This window comes from Hylobates moloch, unplaced genomic scaffold (assembly GCF_009828535.3).
Source record: "Hylobates moloch isolate HMO894 unplaced genomic scaffold, HMol_V3 SCAFFOLD_1, whole genome shotgun sequence".
Lineage (NCBI taxonomy): Eukaryota > Metazoa > Chordata > Mammalia > Primates > Hylobatidae > Hylobates > Hylobates moloch.
In genome coordinates, this window is record NW_026652276.1 from 41467143 (window position 1) to 41484969 (window position 17827).

At 45.8% G+C, this 17827-nt stretch overlaps 1 protein-coding gene across 1 annotated transcript in view; it reads right to left on the minus strand.

Annotated features, from left to right (window-relative positions):
• Positions 1 to 16869, minus strand: part of LOC116810475 (aldehyde oxidase 2-like) — a 79444-nt gene extending 62575 nt beyond the window's left edge. The window contains 9 exon segments of the mRNA XM_032755015.2: positions 5 to 6; positions 1779 to 1859; positions 4178 to 4267; positions 6551 to 6612; positions 9347 to 9478; positions 10879 to 10982; positions 12265 to 12361; positions 13827 to 13907; positions 16812 to 16869. Coding sequence (XP_032610906.1) covers positions 5 to 6; positions 1779 to 1859; positions 4178 to 4267; positions 6551 to 6612; positions 9347 to 9478; positions 10879 to 10982; positions 12265 to 12361; positions 13827 to 13907; positions 16812 to 16869 — 707 coding nt within the window.
• Between the last annotated feature and the right edge of the window lie 958 nt (positions 16870 to 17827).

A 17827-nucleotide genomic window follows, 5' to 3' on the forward strand; every position in this document is an offset into this window, starting at 1 on the left:
TTACCTCTTAGATGTGTAATAGGCATCTCAAATTTAATATGTCTCTTGGACTGGCTTAGAGCTATAAAGGTAAAAAATTAATATGTCAAAAACTGAGCTCCTCATATCCAATCCCCTTCCAAGCCCCCAAAGAGAAACCCCCAAAAGGAAAACTCCCCTGTTCCTCCAGAGGTCTTCCCCATCTCTGTAAATGGCCGTTCCATGCTCCCAGCTGTCCAAAGCCCTGGAGTCAGCCTTGACGCCTCTCTCTCTTCCACCCTCACAGCTTATCCATCAGCAAATCTTACTGGCTTTTCTTCCAAAATACATCCCGAGTCTACTCGCTTCTCACTCCTTCCACCCGAGCAGACTGGTGCAGCCACCACCGTCTCTCAGGATGGCGTTAGTCCCCTGACAAGGTTCATGCTCCTTCCTTTCCCCTCTGCAGGCCATTCTCAATAGAGCAGCCAGAATGATCCTGTTACCACTTCAACTGGAGCACGCCCCTCCTCTATCCAGCCTGTTAGCTTCTCAGCCCACACAGAGTAAAAGCCGAGCAGGATGAAGTCCAGCATGGTCTGCCCCTGACAGCTCCCTGGCCTTCCCCTCGCTCACTCTGCCCCAGCCAGGCTGGAACACGCTCTGCCTCTGATCAGGCCTGGTGTTCTCCTGCCCTTGGGGCCTTTGCATTTGCTGTTCCAACGGCCTCGATTGCTCGTCTCCCTCTTCGGCTGGGAGGGCTAGCTCCCTCACTTCCTTCCAGACTTTCTTCAAATGTTATACTCTCAGAGTTTTCTTTGGGTAGGATATCTAAAATTGCAACTCCATGCATCCTATACTTCTCTGCTTTATTTTTTTTTCTCCTTAATACTTCTCAATCACTAACAGATTATATCCTTTCAAAAATTATTTATTTTTTTTTGGGAGGACAGGGCCTCACTCTGCTGCCCAGGCTGGAGTACAGTGGCACGATCTCGGCTCACTGCAGCCTTGACCTCCCAGGCTCAAGCAATCCTCCCACCTCAGCCTCCCAAGTAGCTGGGATGACAGGTGAGTGCCACCACAGCTGGCTAATTTTTTGTAGAGACTGGGTTTCGCCATGTCTGGCTGGTCTCTAACTCTTAGGCCCAGACCATCTGCCTGCCTCGGCCTCCCTGGGATTACAGGCATGAGCCACCGCACCTGGCCACACTATATCTTTTATCTATTATTTTGCTTATTATCTGCCTCTCTCACCAGATTACAAGCTCCTTGAGGGCAGGTGTTTTGTTAGTTTTGTTCCCTGCTGTATATTCAGTACCTAGAACAGCGTCTGGCATGTTGCTGGATGGATAAATACTGGTGGAATGAATAAACAAACACATTAGAACCCCTTCAGAAATAGGTGTTTGATAGAATAGGACTGCTGGATTTCTGCAAAGAAAGATGCTGATGGGAGGAAGGTTGAAAGGTAGAGGCGTCTCCTGGAAGTGTTCCTTGGGGTCAATGTGCTGGAATGGGCCAGAAGACCAAGGAGAAGCTTAGCAGTTCTGTGTCTCCTGGACAGCCACTAGTGACGCATTCCAAATGACAATGATGAGAGTAATGAAGAAATCATTTACAAAATCGCCACAGCGGAGTATTCAGAGAATGTGCCAGGGGTCAGGCAGGGCGTGGCGGGGAGGGAAGCAGTCATCTTCATCTGATTGAACATTTCCACAATTTGACAATTTCACAGGAAGGAAAATGGAGGCTTTATAAAACTGAGTTTATAACCAATGATATTTAAACGAGTACGTAAAATATCCAGCTCATCTTACCAAGAGTTCTGGGGGAAATATGAGCTCCTGGGTTGGGTCCAAGGAATGAAACTCCTCTTTCGCAAATAACTTCGTGCAAGTCTTTATAAAAGGAAGAAACAGATGGCTCTGTCAGCCCAGCTCAATTGGAAACAGCCTTGTAATTCTTTATCGGAATTAGGCAACAGGAACGTAGTGATAACTCTCCTAGTCTCCCTGGACAGGGAAATAGTTCAAACCAAATAATTTAAAATAAGAATCTTGTTTTAAGAGAAATACTGATTTGCCACTAAGGCAACACTAAAGAAAAGAGTATTCTATGAAATACTACAAAGAGTATTCTGGAAAACACCAAGACAGTCTATGAAAAACTATGAGAGGTTAAATAAATTAGGGAAATCCTCTCCATTGTGCCCCCATGCCCACGCATAAACACACATACACACACACACACACACACACACACACTGTGACTTTAATAACATTAGTTAACATTTATTAAGTGCTTGCATTCCAAATGCTTTTACATGTAATTTATTTAATCTTCACAATAATTGAATAAAGAAAGTAAATTATCTCCATTTTGCCCTGTAGGAAACCAAAGCACAGTGAAAAGTTACCCAAACTGTAATCGTGTCTGAATCAGATCTGTTTTAGCTTTGGAAAACACTTCTTGCCAGAAGAACATTCCTGAAGAGGTAAGGAAAACTGGGAGAGAACTGTGGAGCACAGAGGTGGATGTGGGTGTGCTGGAGAAGAGAATATATTGACACGAAAGGTAGACAGATCCGGGTTCACTCACTCTGAGGTCAGCACTCTAACCTTTCCAATGGAAAGGTCCTTAACCTCTCTAAGGATTAAATGAAAATAACCCATATTTTGAAGGGTAATTGTGATAATAGGTAAAATGACCTGATATTTGTCCAACACTTCCCCTCTTTTTCTATCTCTCTGAGGTTTTCCCAGGCTCCAGAAAAAAATAAAAACACTTGTAATTCTTCCTTGATAAGGTTCTCAGTAGGGCCACAGGTTAGGCATTTCAGGACCACATCTGAATGATCTGTTTTTTGCGTTAGCTGGCATTAGAAGCATAGGCAGTGCCTGAGGGCAATAATGTGGTATATATCTAAAACCTAGAAATAAGTTTGTGCTGGGGAATTAAAATATAAAACAAACATAATAAATGAACGCTGAGAAATGAAAAATTTTCTTAAACAGATCCCAGGCCAAGACTTAACGACTACCCAAGTGGGAGATCTTAACACCGCTTAAAGAGAAGGGGGAGCTGTCAGGCAGACACCAGGCCTCACGCGGGTCCAGTCTGGTGGAAGAGAAGGGTCTTCCATGACGCAGCCCATTAAGGCTATGCAATTGCTCTGTGGCCATGCTCACCAAGCAACCTTCTCATTGTAATTTGGCTTCCTAGTGTGTTTTCCTATAGGGAAAGGATCTGTGGCTCAGTGATGGCAAGATCCACTTTATAATTGTGTTTCTCTTCATAAATGAGTATGGGGCTCATTCCAGTTTAAATGTCATGGTCTTTTGAGTTTGGTTAAAGTGAGTCAGGTGGTCCCTAGAGCCCAGTCATTGCCCAAATAGAATTCCCGAGACCACAAAACTGAGAATTGACTTTAGGATATATTGACCCCAGCAAGGCACTGATCCTCTGTGAAGTGGTTGTGAGGGGTGAAGCCCCCTCCCTTGGGCAGCATTCCTCTGTGTCATGGCACACTTTCTTTAGACCCAATTAAGGTGACGGTGGGAGCCAAGAATGGGAAAAAGATATGTGTGAAGGATAGAAACACGCTGGTTTGTCTCTGGTCGCTCTCAGATTTCCTCGCTTACTGGGAGCTGATTCTGTATTTTATCCTGTATTTCAAGTTCTCTAAGTAATATCTTTAAGAATTTGGCAGTGCCGTTTTTTTCCTGGAAAGGAGCGTCTCTCAGGGAACAAAGCCACAGACCGGAATGTTTAAGGCTGGACTTCCTGGCTGGGGGGCCACTGACTCTGTGTGAGTCACTGTGTGACTGTGGACGGCTCCTCAGCCCTCTGGGACTGCAGCGCCTTCTGTCTACAAAGGAGGAGACATGACAGAAGACGGCTCTGCAGGGGCAAGTACAGAATCCACTTCCACCTGAGAATGCGACTCATCCAGAGTGGGCGGAAGTGCTTTGTTTCTGGTCTGAGTGTTTTTGTCTTCCTGTTGTTCCAGCCTTTCTGACTACGAAGGGGAAAATCGGAGTGTGGGCTTTGATCACCACTTTCCGCAGCTCCCAGAGGAAAAGAGCTTTGTTTGCACACGCGCTTCGGACAGCTGTAAGCAGAGAGTGACCATGAAAATAAGCAAGCACAGTTTCAACACTGGGTCTGCATTAAGCAAGACTCACAGTGAGCAGACAAAACAAACAAAAGGACTCACTTCATTTTTCTTGCCAAGTGGGGAAGAGTCATTTTCTCCCCAATCCAAGCAGCATTTTCCCGTGCCTTTCTGTTGACAGCTATTTGACTCCTAAGAAGGTGAAATGCCTTAGATGAAAAACTTTTGAGTAGGTAAATAGGAATGTGCCCTGAAAGGTTGGCAATTTAAATGAGACTTCAGACTTTTTAAGCCACTGTTGGTGGTTTCTTTTGGAACACGGATAATCACAAGGTCTTTCTTCTTTGCTTATTTTTAAGAATAATACATATAAAGTATATACGATACATAATTTGATAGGTAATATACAAAATATATAATATAAAATGATAATATAGAATATAGAGAGGTGTAAAAGAAATCAACTATCATTACCCTATTCCACTGATAATGTTTCACATTTGGGATTGTATTAGTACATTTATATAGTACATAGTATGTGAACATTTTTGTTCATTACACGTACAGCTTTGTGTACATATATGAATTTTTAGGTTAATTCCTAGTGGAAAATTAATTGATAGATGCTTTACAGGGCAATATAATTTATAAGAAGAAAAAAGAAAACAATTTTAGAAACCAGGTCTCCCAGACATTTGGGATGTGGATGGAGCTGTCTGGGGGTGAGCTGACAATGAGTTTTAAAGCAGGTTTCCATTTGCCGGCTCTTCCACTTCCCATTTCTTCCAAACTTACCTCTTGTGTCTTCTTCCTTGAGTAAGTTCTCCTAAGTTCCTAACATAATACTTTCTTCCAGACTCTTCAGTTCTTTGTCTCTACTTAAATGTCTTGAGCTGCCATCTTTCCGATTTTATCCAAGAAGCAAAAACAGCTGGGCCAAGCAAGCAGCACCTGTCTTACTCAAAGCTCTGAGAGCTTCCACGGTGCACCATGAACCAATAACGGAAAAAGCCAGTCATCTCTTGGCCCACTCGATATTAGCCTTGTGTGTTCCCTCTGAGACTGGGTTGCTTCACCCACTAAAGTCCTGTAAGACATGCTGGCTACCAGGTTGGGTGGCTGACCACATTTTGGCCTTTATCCCCAGAGTCTGTGTGCCTGGAAAGGTAGATAATAACATCTGTATCCACAGGCAAAGAGGCTTCCTTTAGCTTTTTTCGTTTGTGTTTCACAAGTGCTTTTTCACTCTACACCAGCCATTTGCTGGGCTTACAAGCTATCTCATTTACTTCTCAGCGTGTTAACTTTGGCTGCCTCAGGTGGCAGTAGACGTCTGGGAAATGCATGCACAGGTGACCTGCCTGGTTCTAGGACACAGGACATACCTCCTGGTCTACTTCTGGGCCCACCTCTACGATTGTGGGCCTCAGCAAACAGTGCAAACAAAGGCCCCCAGCCTGGTGCCTGCTGGCCTTCTCCTCTACCCTGGCTCTGTTCTGTGCTGTGAGGAGCCTGAGCACTGCAGCCTGAAAAGCCAAGCTCAGTCTACTCCCTCCACAAACAGCTGCTCCTTGGCCACCCTCTGACCTAGGGGTGCAGACACTGCTGTTATGATCTGCCCTAGACGGACTCAGATTAGAGGCTTATGTGTGGTCTAACAGTGGGGTCAAGGCCATCCATGGAGAATGACCTAGAAAAGGGGTGAGGTTTCAGGTGGGGAAGTCATCCTGGTGCCATGAACTCCCGAGAATCACTGGAGGAGGACCAGAGAGGGGCCCTCTAAAGTATGGGTCCCCCTTTTTTGGGCCTAAGGCCTGTACTGCCCACATTCATCCTGCCCTCAGCAGAGAACCACCAGATGTGCCTGTCTGGTCTCCCTGTCAAACACTATTCACATGTCAATGGCATCCTCAATGACAGCAGTAACTGTTTATGGAACTCTTACTAAGTGCCAAGCAAGACTTATGTGATTTTCTCAAGAGCCCAGTGAAGAATCCCCATTTTGTAGGGGAAACTCCCTGTGCTCTTGTACTTGGAGGGAATTTTGGGTTGCACTCTATGTATTCAGCTTCTTGTCTGCTCACACCTTCTCAGCTGGTTGGATTCTGGAACTGACCTTGCCTCACCAAAGCAAACTCCAACCCCTTGCATCCTTTGTCCCTTTGGGTTTGCCGATGCCCTCTGACTTGCCTGTCCAGATGCTTTGCTGAACTAGTTACAGAAAATGTCTGGACAACTGGTTGGATACCTGACTTCCCTCTGTGGTTTTGATTGGACAACATCAAAGGTGTCGCAACATTCCCCCAGTCCTCAACAAAAAGCTAAAACTCCAGTGAGTTGGTTGGAGCTAACTCAGTAGGTCTCTTGACAGTCTGTTGAGATGGTCTAAAAAATTTTAATTTCTCTGTTCCTTGCCTTGATCAGCTGTCATTGTCATTCTTGCTGCATAAGGTGTCCCCACAGTCACCTACTCACCATGCAGAAAGTCTTTCCACTCTCAAGTATTGGCCGATACCCAGTGCAGCGGCATAGATTACCTAATCAATCAGAGAAGAAGCATGGTTGTTAGTAGGCTTTGTATTTACTGGCCTCTTTTGTCTTTTGAAAGTTAAATAGATGTAGCTTTTTTTTTTTTTTTTTTAAAGGGGTCTGGCAATGTTTCCCAGGCTGTATTCAAACTCCTGGTCTCCTACCTCAGCCTCCTGAGTAGCTTGGGCTACAGGTGTGCAGCACTGAGCATGGTTCCCAGCTTTTTTAAAAGGATATTTTAACATCTGCCAAGTGGTTTAATGCTTTATTCCTCTACTTGGAATATTATCCTGCCCACTACCTCAATTCCAGTTTTATTCTTTGTCTTAAAGATGATAGCCGAGTTGGCGAGCTCACTTTCTTCATCTATTAATTCATTAATTCGATGTAGGTCTATTGACAACTATATTTCAGATACTAGGTAAGATAGCGGGGATCCTCACAGAGAAAACCTAGGCAGTTTCTAAGGCCATCATGCCTTGGATGGTTTGTCAGTGATGCTCCTCGGTTGCTTTTAGATTATTACATCAGAATCTCCTGGGAGCATTTTTAAAAAATGCAGATTCCTAACCCTGCTCCAATTCTCCTGAATCAGCCATTTAGGGGTGGGCCCAGGAATCTGCATTCCAGAGGTCTGCAGGTAATTCTACTGCATGGACTTTCCATTCTATTGCTGTTTCATGTAATAACATTTGAGAACCTCAGGTTTCCAAAGATGAAGGCCTAGGGGGTGGGAGTGAAAGAGAGTCAGTGTGGAATAGAGTTCATCTGGGAAGGCTTCACAGAGAAGCCTGGGCTTGAAGGATGAGCAAGCTGTGGATTGGTAGAGAGCTGGAGAGAGGCATTCTGGGTTCTCGGAGCAGCAGGCACAGGTGCAAAGGAGATGGGGTTGGGAGGGGACTGGCCTGCATGGAGCCATGGAGAGTAGGAGGAAGCATGAGTTAGGGAGGTCAAGTAGTTGGACTTCTCTGAATGCCTGGTGAAGGAGGTTAGGCTTGGCCATGCTTTAGGCATAAGGAGCTGCTGAGGGATCTCAAATAGGAGAGGGACCTAAGGAGGGTGGGGAAGTCCACCAGCAGCTGGCAGATTAGGGGAGTGTGTCTGTGCTCCCGATCAGCTCTCAACCTAAGAATTTGTGTATTTAACAGATAACTTGTTTAGGGATTATTAACACCTGAAATGGGTGTTTATTGATTCTTCAAAAGGGATATGATTATGGACTCCTCTTCAATAACTTAAACCCATTGCAGATTTTAAATAATTCTTTTTTTTTTTTTTTTTGAGATGGAGTCTTGCTCTGTTGCCCAGGCTGGAGTGCAGTGGTGCGATCTCGGCTCACTGCAACCTCTACCTCCAAGGTTCAAGCAATTCTCCTGCCTCAGCCTCCCAAGTAGTTGGATTACAGGTGCACGCTGCCATGCCCCGCTAATTTTCGTATTTTTAGTAGAGATGGGGTTTCACCATGTTGGCCAGGCTGGTCTTGAACTCCTGACTTCAAGTGATCCGCCCGCCTTGGCCTCCCAAAGTGCTGGGATTACAGGCATGAACCACCGCGCTCGGCCTAAAGGATTCTTTTGGTATGTGAAGGGCCATGTTAGGGGTTGAGTTATGTCCCCCCAAAAGACATGTTCAAGTGCTAAACCCTGGAACCTGTGAATATGAACTTATTTGGAAATAGGGTCTCTGCAGATGTAATCAAGTTAAAATGAAGTGATACTGGGTTAAGGTAGGCCCAATTTGATGACTGGTGTCCTATAAGAACAGGGAAATTGGGACACAGACACACGGGGGAGAAGACCATATGAGGATGGAAACACAGATTGGAGTGACACATCTACAAGCCAAGAAATGTCAAGGAAGGAAATGCCATTGTTAAGCAGCAGAAGCTAGGCAGGGGTGAGGAAGGCAGGGGTGAGGAAGGCAGGGGTGAGGAAGGCAGGGGTGAGGAAGGAAGGGGTGAGGAGGGATCTTCCCAAAGACCCTCCACAGAGAACATGGCCCTGTGGACGCCTTGCTATCAGACTTAAAGCCTCTAGCGCTGGGGGAGAATACATTACTGCTATTTTTTTTTTTTTTTTTTTGAGACGGCACCTTGCTTTGTTGCCCAAGCTGGAGTTCAGTGGCACCATCTCAGCTCACTGCAACCTCCGCCTCCCAGATTCGAGCAATTCTCCTGCCTCAGCTTCCTGAATAGCTGGAATTACAGGCAAGCGTCACCATGCCTGGCTTATTTTTGTTTCCCCATGTTGGCCAGGCTGACGGGTTTCCCCATATTGGCCAGGCTGGTCTCGAACTCCTGATCTCAGGTGATCCGCCTGCCTTGGCCTCCCAAAGTGCTGGGATTACAGGTGTGAGCCACTGCGCCCGGCCCATTTCTGCTATTTTAAGACCAGCAGTTTGTGGTACTGAGTTAGGGCAGCCCTGCAAAATGAATACAGGCCCTTAACAAAGGAAGCCAAATAAGTCACTGGATAGAAAATGGGGTGTTAAGTGGGTGGTGTGGAGTGTACTCATTGTGCTAGTTCTGTGCAGCCCGTTCCAAGCGCATGCTCTGATAAGCAGGGAGCAGCTTGACATTCTCTGCTCCTGGGTGCTGTAGCTACTTTAGAACCAACTGAAGCAGAGGCCTGAGAGGGGCTAGGATGACATTGGGGGTGGTGTGGAGCAGTTTCTGGATCTATCCAGAAACACACTTCCCACCTGGCCCTGGGTGGGTGGTGGGTTTTCTCTGTTTAGACTTACCCCCCAGGGCTTCCATGAGCTGCTCCTCCAAGGGCTGCGGGTGGTTCCTGAGCAGCGCGTACGTGGACATCACTATCCCAGGGGTGCAGAATCCACACTGGGTGCCATGGCTGTTGGCAATCCGCTCCTGGAAAGACACATGAATGGTTTCGGCTGTGCCTTCTCTCTGCCAACAACTCTCACCACACTCCACAGCCTGCAGTTCCCTGGCAATGATAGAACCCACTCCCTTCCCTTTGATCAGACTCTGCCTGTGTTCCTTTCCCTAGGCTGCTCCTGGAGGAAGTGGCTCAGAAGCAATGTTCTATGATAATCATTTTCCAAGGTCAAGTGCTCAAATCCTTCTAATTGGGAATTGGTAGCATGCATCCTTACTATCAGAGTGCAAAGAATCCTCTGGAAATCATAAGTATAAACAGTGTGTGGGAGTTTCAAAAATCGTTTTCTCCAACACCTCCGCATCTTGCACAGCTTAGTTCTATGAGGCTACCTCTTTCTGATTAACTTGGAGACTGTTGATCTCACTTTGCTTTCTTCCTTAAATTCTTCTGTATTGGCACAAAGGGAGCTCTCCTTTCAAAGGTCTGAGATTTTGGTCCATGTCCTGGGTCGCTGCCATTTAAAGTGTCGTCCATGGACTAGCAGTATTGACTCCGCTTACAGGAAATGAGGAACCTGAGGCTCCTGCTTCAAATCTCTTTACTCAGAATCTGCGTCTTTAACAAGCTCCTGGGTGAGTCTTAGGCACATTAAAGTTTGTGTCTAAATCTGGAAGCCCTGTTCTAGATTGCAGAATGTAATGTAATCCTAGGATTTGGGTTTATCAACCTTGCCATGAGCATCCTCTCTGCCCTCCTACTAGACTCTGCTACACTCTGCTGGATCATTTGTCTTTGCTCATCTCCTTGGAGTTCGTTCTCCAATGAGATCATGTAGTTAAACCCAGAGGCCCTCTGGGCTCCCCCTGTCTAGAAAGACTCAGTGTTGGTTAATCCGGTCCTGTGACTCCTAAGCTCCTGTAACAATGTCAGAGGAATCGTTGTGCTCTCTGTCACCACATGCCACATTGCTCTTAAATCCTTACCTCTTTGTTCCAGCTTCAGGTTAAGATTCAGAGAAATAATTGTTCTCATGTTCTGGTGAAGTTTTAGATTCCTCTTACCCCCAATTCTGATTTTACTCCTAAGACCTCTGTGCCACAGGGAATAATTGTAAATTTTATTCTGTTAGCCTCAGAGACATTTTATTCTATGTGAAATATTCTTTGTATGATACCTATTCCAGACCACTAATCAATACTTCAATAATTCTGCTTTTAATTCAAGCAGAAAAAGTGAAAAAAAAAGATTAATCAAATGTGGATGGTGTTTTCAGTTTTCTTTTAAATAACTTTACAAATGTTATTACCCTGGTCGATAGGCATCCAAAGCTTCTACTTACCTGATCACAACCTAGAAGCCTCAGGCAGTATAGCCAGCACAGCATTTGGCAAAAAGATAAAGTTAAGAAGTGAGAAAATTAGGATAGCTGTACAGGGTGAAGCCCGGTTTTGATGCTTCCAACACCTTCCACGGTGGTGACAGCAACTCCATACAGAGAGCAGATGGGCATCAGGCATGCGGTGACGGAGAAGTGTCTTCATATAAGAAACACAAGGAAAATCAAGGGGAGTAACACAGTCCTGCCTCATGGGGAAGTCTGGCACCAGGAAGAACAGAGGAAAACCTCCAAAGCCCATCATTGAGCTGAGGGGATGGGGAACTGGAGAGGTGACAGGGAAAGGAAGAATTTACAGTCCTCTCTGCTGACTCCGTGCTGTCTGTAGTAATAGGGATCCTTAAGGTGAACCTGGGCATTCTGAACTTCAGAAACACTTTCCAAGCCCAAAACAGACCCACCCGGGAGTAATGGGAATGAACTTGGGTGTGGTTCATTGTGTGTGGTTCATTGAAGTGTGGTTGGACTTCAGTAGTATTCATTGGGGCATTGACTTCATAACAAGCAAAAGGTTTTATCCATATGGACACATTTGGGAATTTTTTTGCTTCCTAATTTAAAACTCTTTGGATAAGGTCATTCAACAGTGTTGGATGACCTGTGTTCTGAAGCCATCTCTTGATTTGTTGGGCCAATGGACTTGGGGGAACCCCAACTTCTAGAATCTGGTCCTTAACCAAAAGATGAAATCTTGGCCCAGGTCCTTGCTCTGTAGGGCTGCTCCAGCCCTACTTTAGAAAGGGCATTAGCTGCTGGTGGTGGTGGCTCACACCTGTAATCCCAACATTTTGGGAAGCTGAGCAGGCAGATTGCTTGAGATCAGGAGTTTGAGACCAGCCTGGGCAATATGGTGAAACCCTATCTCTACCAAAAATACAAAAAATGTAGCTGGATGTGGTGGCAGGCATCTGTGATCCCAGCTACTGGGAGGCTGAGGTGTGAGGATCACTTGACCCTGGGAGGCAGAGGTTAGAGTGAGCTGAGATAGCAACACTGCACTTCAGCCTGGATGACAGAGTGAGACTCTGCCTCAAAAAAAAGGGAAAGAAAAAGCATTAGCTTAAGAGCCAGAAAATGTGGGGTTCTAGTCCTTGTTCTATAGCTTACTAGTTGTATGACTTTGAACAAGTCACTTCATCTCTTTGAGCCTCAGTTTCTTCATCTGTAAAATCAATGGATAACCTACATTGGGGTTTCTTAACCTGGGGTGCATAGATGGGCCTTGGGGGATCTCCCTGAAATGGTGTGTGAAATGTAGTTAGTTTATGTGTTACCTGAGTAGATGGCTCACAGCTTTTATTGGATTTTTCAGAGCCATCTAAGATCCGTATACAGCAAGAATCTAAGAACCTTTCTTAAAGTTGTGAGCTAGGAACACCAGCAAGAAACAAAGTGCTGTCCTGGCTTCTGGGCTGGGATACCTTATCCTCCTGGACACGGGGTCATGCTTGGACACCATCACGGTGCAGGCGCCGCAGCCTCCTCTTCCTCAGGCGTACTTGGTTCCTGTGAGACGTACTGGAAGGGGCGCAGTCAAGGAAAAGATGCCAAGGAGAACATTTGCTTTCAGTATAGCTGCCTCCCTAGGAGGTCACTTCTGAGGAAGGTCTTTTGGGGGGTGAGTGCAGGTCTGAGAAGCCATTCACTTGCCTTCAGGTCTTAGTGTGACACTGGGCATATTAACCTCTCCCTGCCTATTTTCTCACAAAGAGGGAGAAGCAATAACTATTTTATCTTCACAGGCTTATTGTAGGCGTCTTGTAGGATAATGGGTGTAAAGCCTTTTGAAAAATCCTATTTTATTATAGGGTATTCTTATATGTCTTCTTCTGAGTTTCAATCATGTAATTGGAAGAGAGGAAGGTTATTTTTAGCAACTCAATTTGTGTTGCATTTGAAAGCAAATTGGTGAATTTTTGGAGGAATTTTCTATCCCTATTTACAGATCCCACCAAGTGTCTCTCTGCTGTGGCTTGGCCCAGGTCCAACCCCAAACCTAGGCTCAGCCCCAGGCCCTTCTCTTTATTCATCCTTCTCCCTAACTGTGGTTTATTTCCATGCAATTTATAGAATTGGAGGTAATTAACTATACTGGCCAGAAAGATTTCAGAATGCCCAACTGTTTACTGCTATTGCTTGTTTTTTTTTTTTTTTTTTAAACCCTAAGGCTTATTCATCAAAATTGAGTCAAAATTTAAAATGCTTATCAGACTGGTGATGTAAACGAAGGGGGCGCTGCACGTGACTGGTGAGCTCAAGCCCCTTAGGAAAGGGCTGGGAACAGTCCTGCTCAGCTCTAAGCAAGACTGTTGCCATGTGGGGATGGCTTTCTCCCCATTTTTCAAGAGAAGCTGAAAAATGTTGATTTTAAAAGATATGAAATTTTCTAATTTCTAAACATCAACAGCCAATTAAAAACCATGGGCTTTTAAACAAAACTTGTCCAGAAGCCGATTTCATCAATTAGTAATTTCTGTCATTTATTTATTTTTGGTTTTCAGAGAACTGAGAGATCCATATTTTAATTTACCAATTAAAATATGTTTGCTATTAAGAGGATCTATATTCCAGAATATGAAATGGCAGGGAAAACCTAGGGTAAGAAGACACATGTAGGGAAAGGAAATCTTTCCCTGTGATACAGGTTCTCACTGAATCTGGGGAATTTGGTTTCGAAAAAGGGCAGGGCAGATGCAACACAAGCCTCTATTACATAACAACCCTGGTGGGGCTCCGGAAAGCCCGTAAGGGAATTATTAGTGCTGAAATAAAGAGCTTAGCTTCTATTTCACTACATTATCAGATATAGGAAACTCTGGGGAAACTTCATCCTCTCCAAAATAGCCTGATTAACCTAATAGCCTTAAAACCATGGCCAAAAGCAAACAGAGAGGAAGAGCCAAGGGGGCTGACTATTTGAATGGAGACATTTGGTTCATTCTCATAATTCTCAGCTGGCCTAAGTGTTAAGGCAAACACAGACACAGCCAGGACTTTGACAAAAGGGTCCAGTTCTTTCGTAGGAAGGTCAGCAGAGTCCCTTCTGGGTCCACATTCCTATTACCTGTGTTGGGAACAGAAGAGAGATGATTACGGGGCTTGAATCTGTGACCCTGTGGAACATCTGTCAAAATCTGTTTGATTTAGGGATTGAGGTATAATAGGCCTGATTTCATCTGCACCTGTTTTTTTAATGCTCTGAGGGCACATGATGTTCACACATGTTAACAGGACAGAAGACTCACAGGGCAAGTGTGGCAACAATGCTGTGATATATGAGTACAGCTGGGACCACTGCTGTGTAAAGATGCCTCTGGGAGCGTATTATTCATATTTGCTCCACTATCTATTTTTGTGGAATCTTCCAATTCAGCCTTGAAATATTTCAAATCTGGGAGGGACTTGGATTGTGTGCATATGTGTGTGTGTGTGTCTGTGTGTATGTGTGTGCATGTGTGCGTGTGTGTGCATTATGTGTTTGTGTGCACATGTGTGTGCATGTGTGCAATGAAGGGTCCTGTAGGGAGGCAAGCTGGGTAGGCAGAGATTCTGGCCCCCCGAGATCCTTCTGGTTGGGAATGCATTTGCCACAGTGGGAGTCTGAAGAGTGGTAGGAAGAGGAGATGGAGAATTGCTGCTGTCCTGGGGAGGCCCTGGAGCCTACCACTCCCCTCAATAGCAGTGGGGCCAGTGGTGAGACTTGATGACCCAGGTGGCCCTGGTGGACACTAGCATCCCCCCTGCCCTTGAAAAGTGGAGGTTTGGCTGGGTGCGGTGGCTCATGCCTGTAATCCCAGCACTTTGGGAGGCTGAGGCAGGTGGATTACTGGAGGCCAGGAGTTCAAGACCAGCCTAACCAACATGGCGAAAACTTGTCTTACTAAACACACACACACACACACACACACACACACACACACACACACACACAAAAAAGAGCCGGACATGGTGGTGCATGTCTGTAATCCCAGCTACTTGGGAGACTGAGGCATGAAAATCACTTGAACCCAGGAGGCGGAGGTTGCAGTGAGCCGAGATTGCACCACTGCACTCTAGCCTGGGAGACAGAGCAAGACTCTGTCTCAAAAACAAAACAAAACAAAACAAAACAAAACAAAACAAAACAAAACAGAAAAGTGGAGGTTTTAGCAACAAGGAGCCTTCTTTGGTGCCTCTTTCCCATTTGCTTATTTTGGGATAGTTCCTTTGACTTTGTCTCAGGGTGTCCTGCAAACACATTTAGCCATTCTGTTGCATTGGAGGAAAGGAAGATACAGTGAACTATCCATGTTAGGGTCTTCCTTTCTCTCTAGAAGTAAGATATAAACTTTTGTAGATCTCAAAGAATTAAAAAAACAAGGAAGATGCATCCAAGCTGGGATGTTAAAATTCAGCTGCTTTCTGGATCTCCAGGGGATCCGAATCAATGGAAGAAGAGGCTATTCTCTGCCTGCCTGTACCCCCACTGCTGGTCCTTTAAACACATGGATTGACAGTGTGGTTGGATGATTTTTTTTTTTTTTTGAGATGAAGTCTCACTCTTGTCCCCTAGGCTGGAGTGTGATGGCATGATCTCAGCTCATTGCAACCTCCATCTCCTGGGTTCAAGCCATTCTCTCACCTCAGCCTCCTGAGTAGCTGGGATTACAGAGGACTGCCACCATGCCCGGCTAATTTTTGTATTTTTAGTAGAGATGGGTTTTCACCATGTTGGCCAGGCTGGTCTCGAACTCCTGACCTCAGGTGATCTGCCCACCTCGGCCTCCCAAAGTGCTGGGATTACAGGCATGAGCCACCGCGCCTGGCCGGATATTTTTGTTGTGTGACTGACTCCCACCCCTACCACACCCTCCTTGCATTTCTTCTAACCCTTGACTTATTCCCTGTTCTGACTGCAGCTACTTCACTCTGGGCTCAAGGCGTAGAGGGGATGTGGAGTGGAAAGTAGAGGAAGGAGCCTCCTCTGGCATTTGAGTCTCCAAAACCTAGGCCAGTGGGTCAGGCAAGTAAGGATACAGACCCTTGAATGACAGTTTTGGAAGAACATATGGCAGTTGCTGGTTATGGAGTCTGCATACAGGAGAGTGGGTCAGAATGGCAATGATGAGAACTTTAAGGCTCCTTTCTTGAACTAAGCTCTGGGGTTGGGGGTAGACAATGACCAAGCCCTGGGGCTGAGTGTCCTTAGGGGAGAGGTGACAAGACCCTAGAAAAGCCGTGTGCCTTAGGAGCTGCAGAATGGTTCATTTGAGAGACAGACAGGGACTCAGGAAGGGAAGGACCTGCAGAGGGCACTAGGGTTAACTAGGGGCCTGCATGAGTGGATGGTCAGGACTGGAGGGAGGATGCTGGGACAACTGGCAATGGAGAGTCCCTGCCCTTGTTATGCAGGCTCCAAAATGGAGCTTAGCTACAACCCAGGGAAAGCAGGGTACTCCAATCTACTGTGAGGACATTTTAGCCAATTCTGTATGATGAGGACTCAACAGAAAAATTAAGTTGATAAACAAACAAAAAAAAAGGTCCCATTTCTTGTCCTCCTAATTTTGAGGATCAAGATGTGTCACCAGATAAAGTGTGTCCATGGATCAGGCCTGGCACCAGGTGCTTTGCAAGGTGGGTTCCTAAGCAAGGAAAGATGCAGCTTTCTTTTCATCTTTACGATAGTCCTAGAAGTGGATTCCAAAGGTGAGGACTCCAAGACTCAGGGAGGGGAAGTGGCGTGCACAACATTATATAGTAAATGGCGAAGCCAGATTCATCCGACACCAAGGCTTTACTGCATCCTCCCCACATTTCCAGGAGCTGAGCTCTGGCTGAGTGGGAAACAGGTCACATTAGGATGGCTTTCTAGTACCTGGCTTCTTGCTCCTGACTACAGGGGCTCAGCCCAAATGGGCCACAAGAGCTCCCCTCCAGCTCGTGGTTTCCTGCTGCCTCCGCAAACCGCGGCAGGAATGCCCATCACTTACCTTCCTCCTATTCATGAAGAAAACCAGCTCGTCTGATCATGATGCGCAAGGCATTGCACCTGTAAATAGGCTCTGCTTTACAAGACAAGGTGGGAATGCAGTTTGCCCCAGCCACAGAATTGAGTGGTGAGGATTTAGGTCTAAGCAACTAGAATCTCTCCCTGTGTAGAAGCAGGTGGCCTGGAGCCTCAGGAGCACAAGAGGTGGAGACTTCCTTGTTTCACAGCTTAAGTCTAGGGCCCCTGTCTAGTCCAGCCTCTTAACTTGAGCCTCACTCTGCCTCCCACCAATCCTGACTTTGAAGCGGACTCAGTACACAGCCCACACCTCTTCATGCTTTTTCTGAAGTTTGAGGGCGTCAGCACGAAAACCATAAACAACAATCTAAGCTTAAGCCTGCTCTGCACACTGCCTCAGCCCTGGGAACAGACCCTGGATGGATTTCACTTTTTTCGAAGACAGAAGTGGGCTTTCTGAGACCTCCCACTTTGCCCAACATTTTTTTTTTTTTCTAATTTTAGCTTCAGAAATGTCTCCTCATAGGAGGTCATATGATCAAATCCAGTCTGTGCCATAATTGAAGTGGAGCTGTGGGGTGCCTTCCTACTTCCTCCCCACCCCCAGAATTGTTCCACTGGAAAATAGTGATCTAGTTAAGGCAACCACTGTACAGATAAATAAACTGAGGCCTAGAGAGGTGAGATTGGTAGCTCAGAGTCACTCAGAAGTAAGTGGCAAAGCAGGAACTAAAACTGAGAAATTTGGCTTGTAACACCTGTAGAGTGTATAAACAGAATCCTTGATTTAAAAAAAAAGAAAACCCACCCAGGTGTGGTGTGGCTCACACCTGTAATCCCAGCACTTTGGGAGGATTGCTTGATCCAAGGGAGACCACCCTGGGCAACGTGGCAAAACCCTGTCTCTACTAAAAAATACAAAAATTAGCCAGGTGTGGTGGCACATGCCTGTAGTCCCAACTGCTCGGGAGGCTGAGGCAGGAGGATGACTTGAG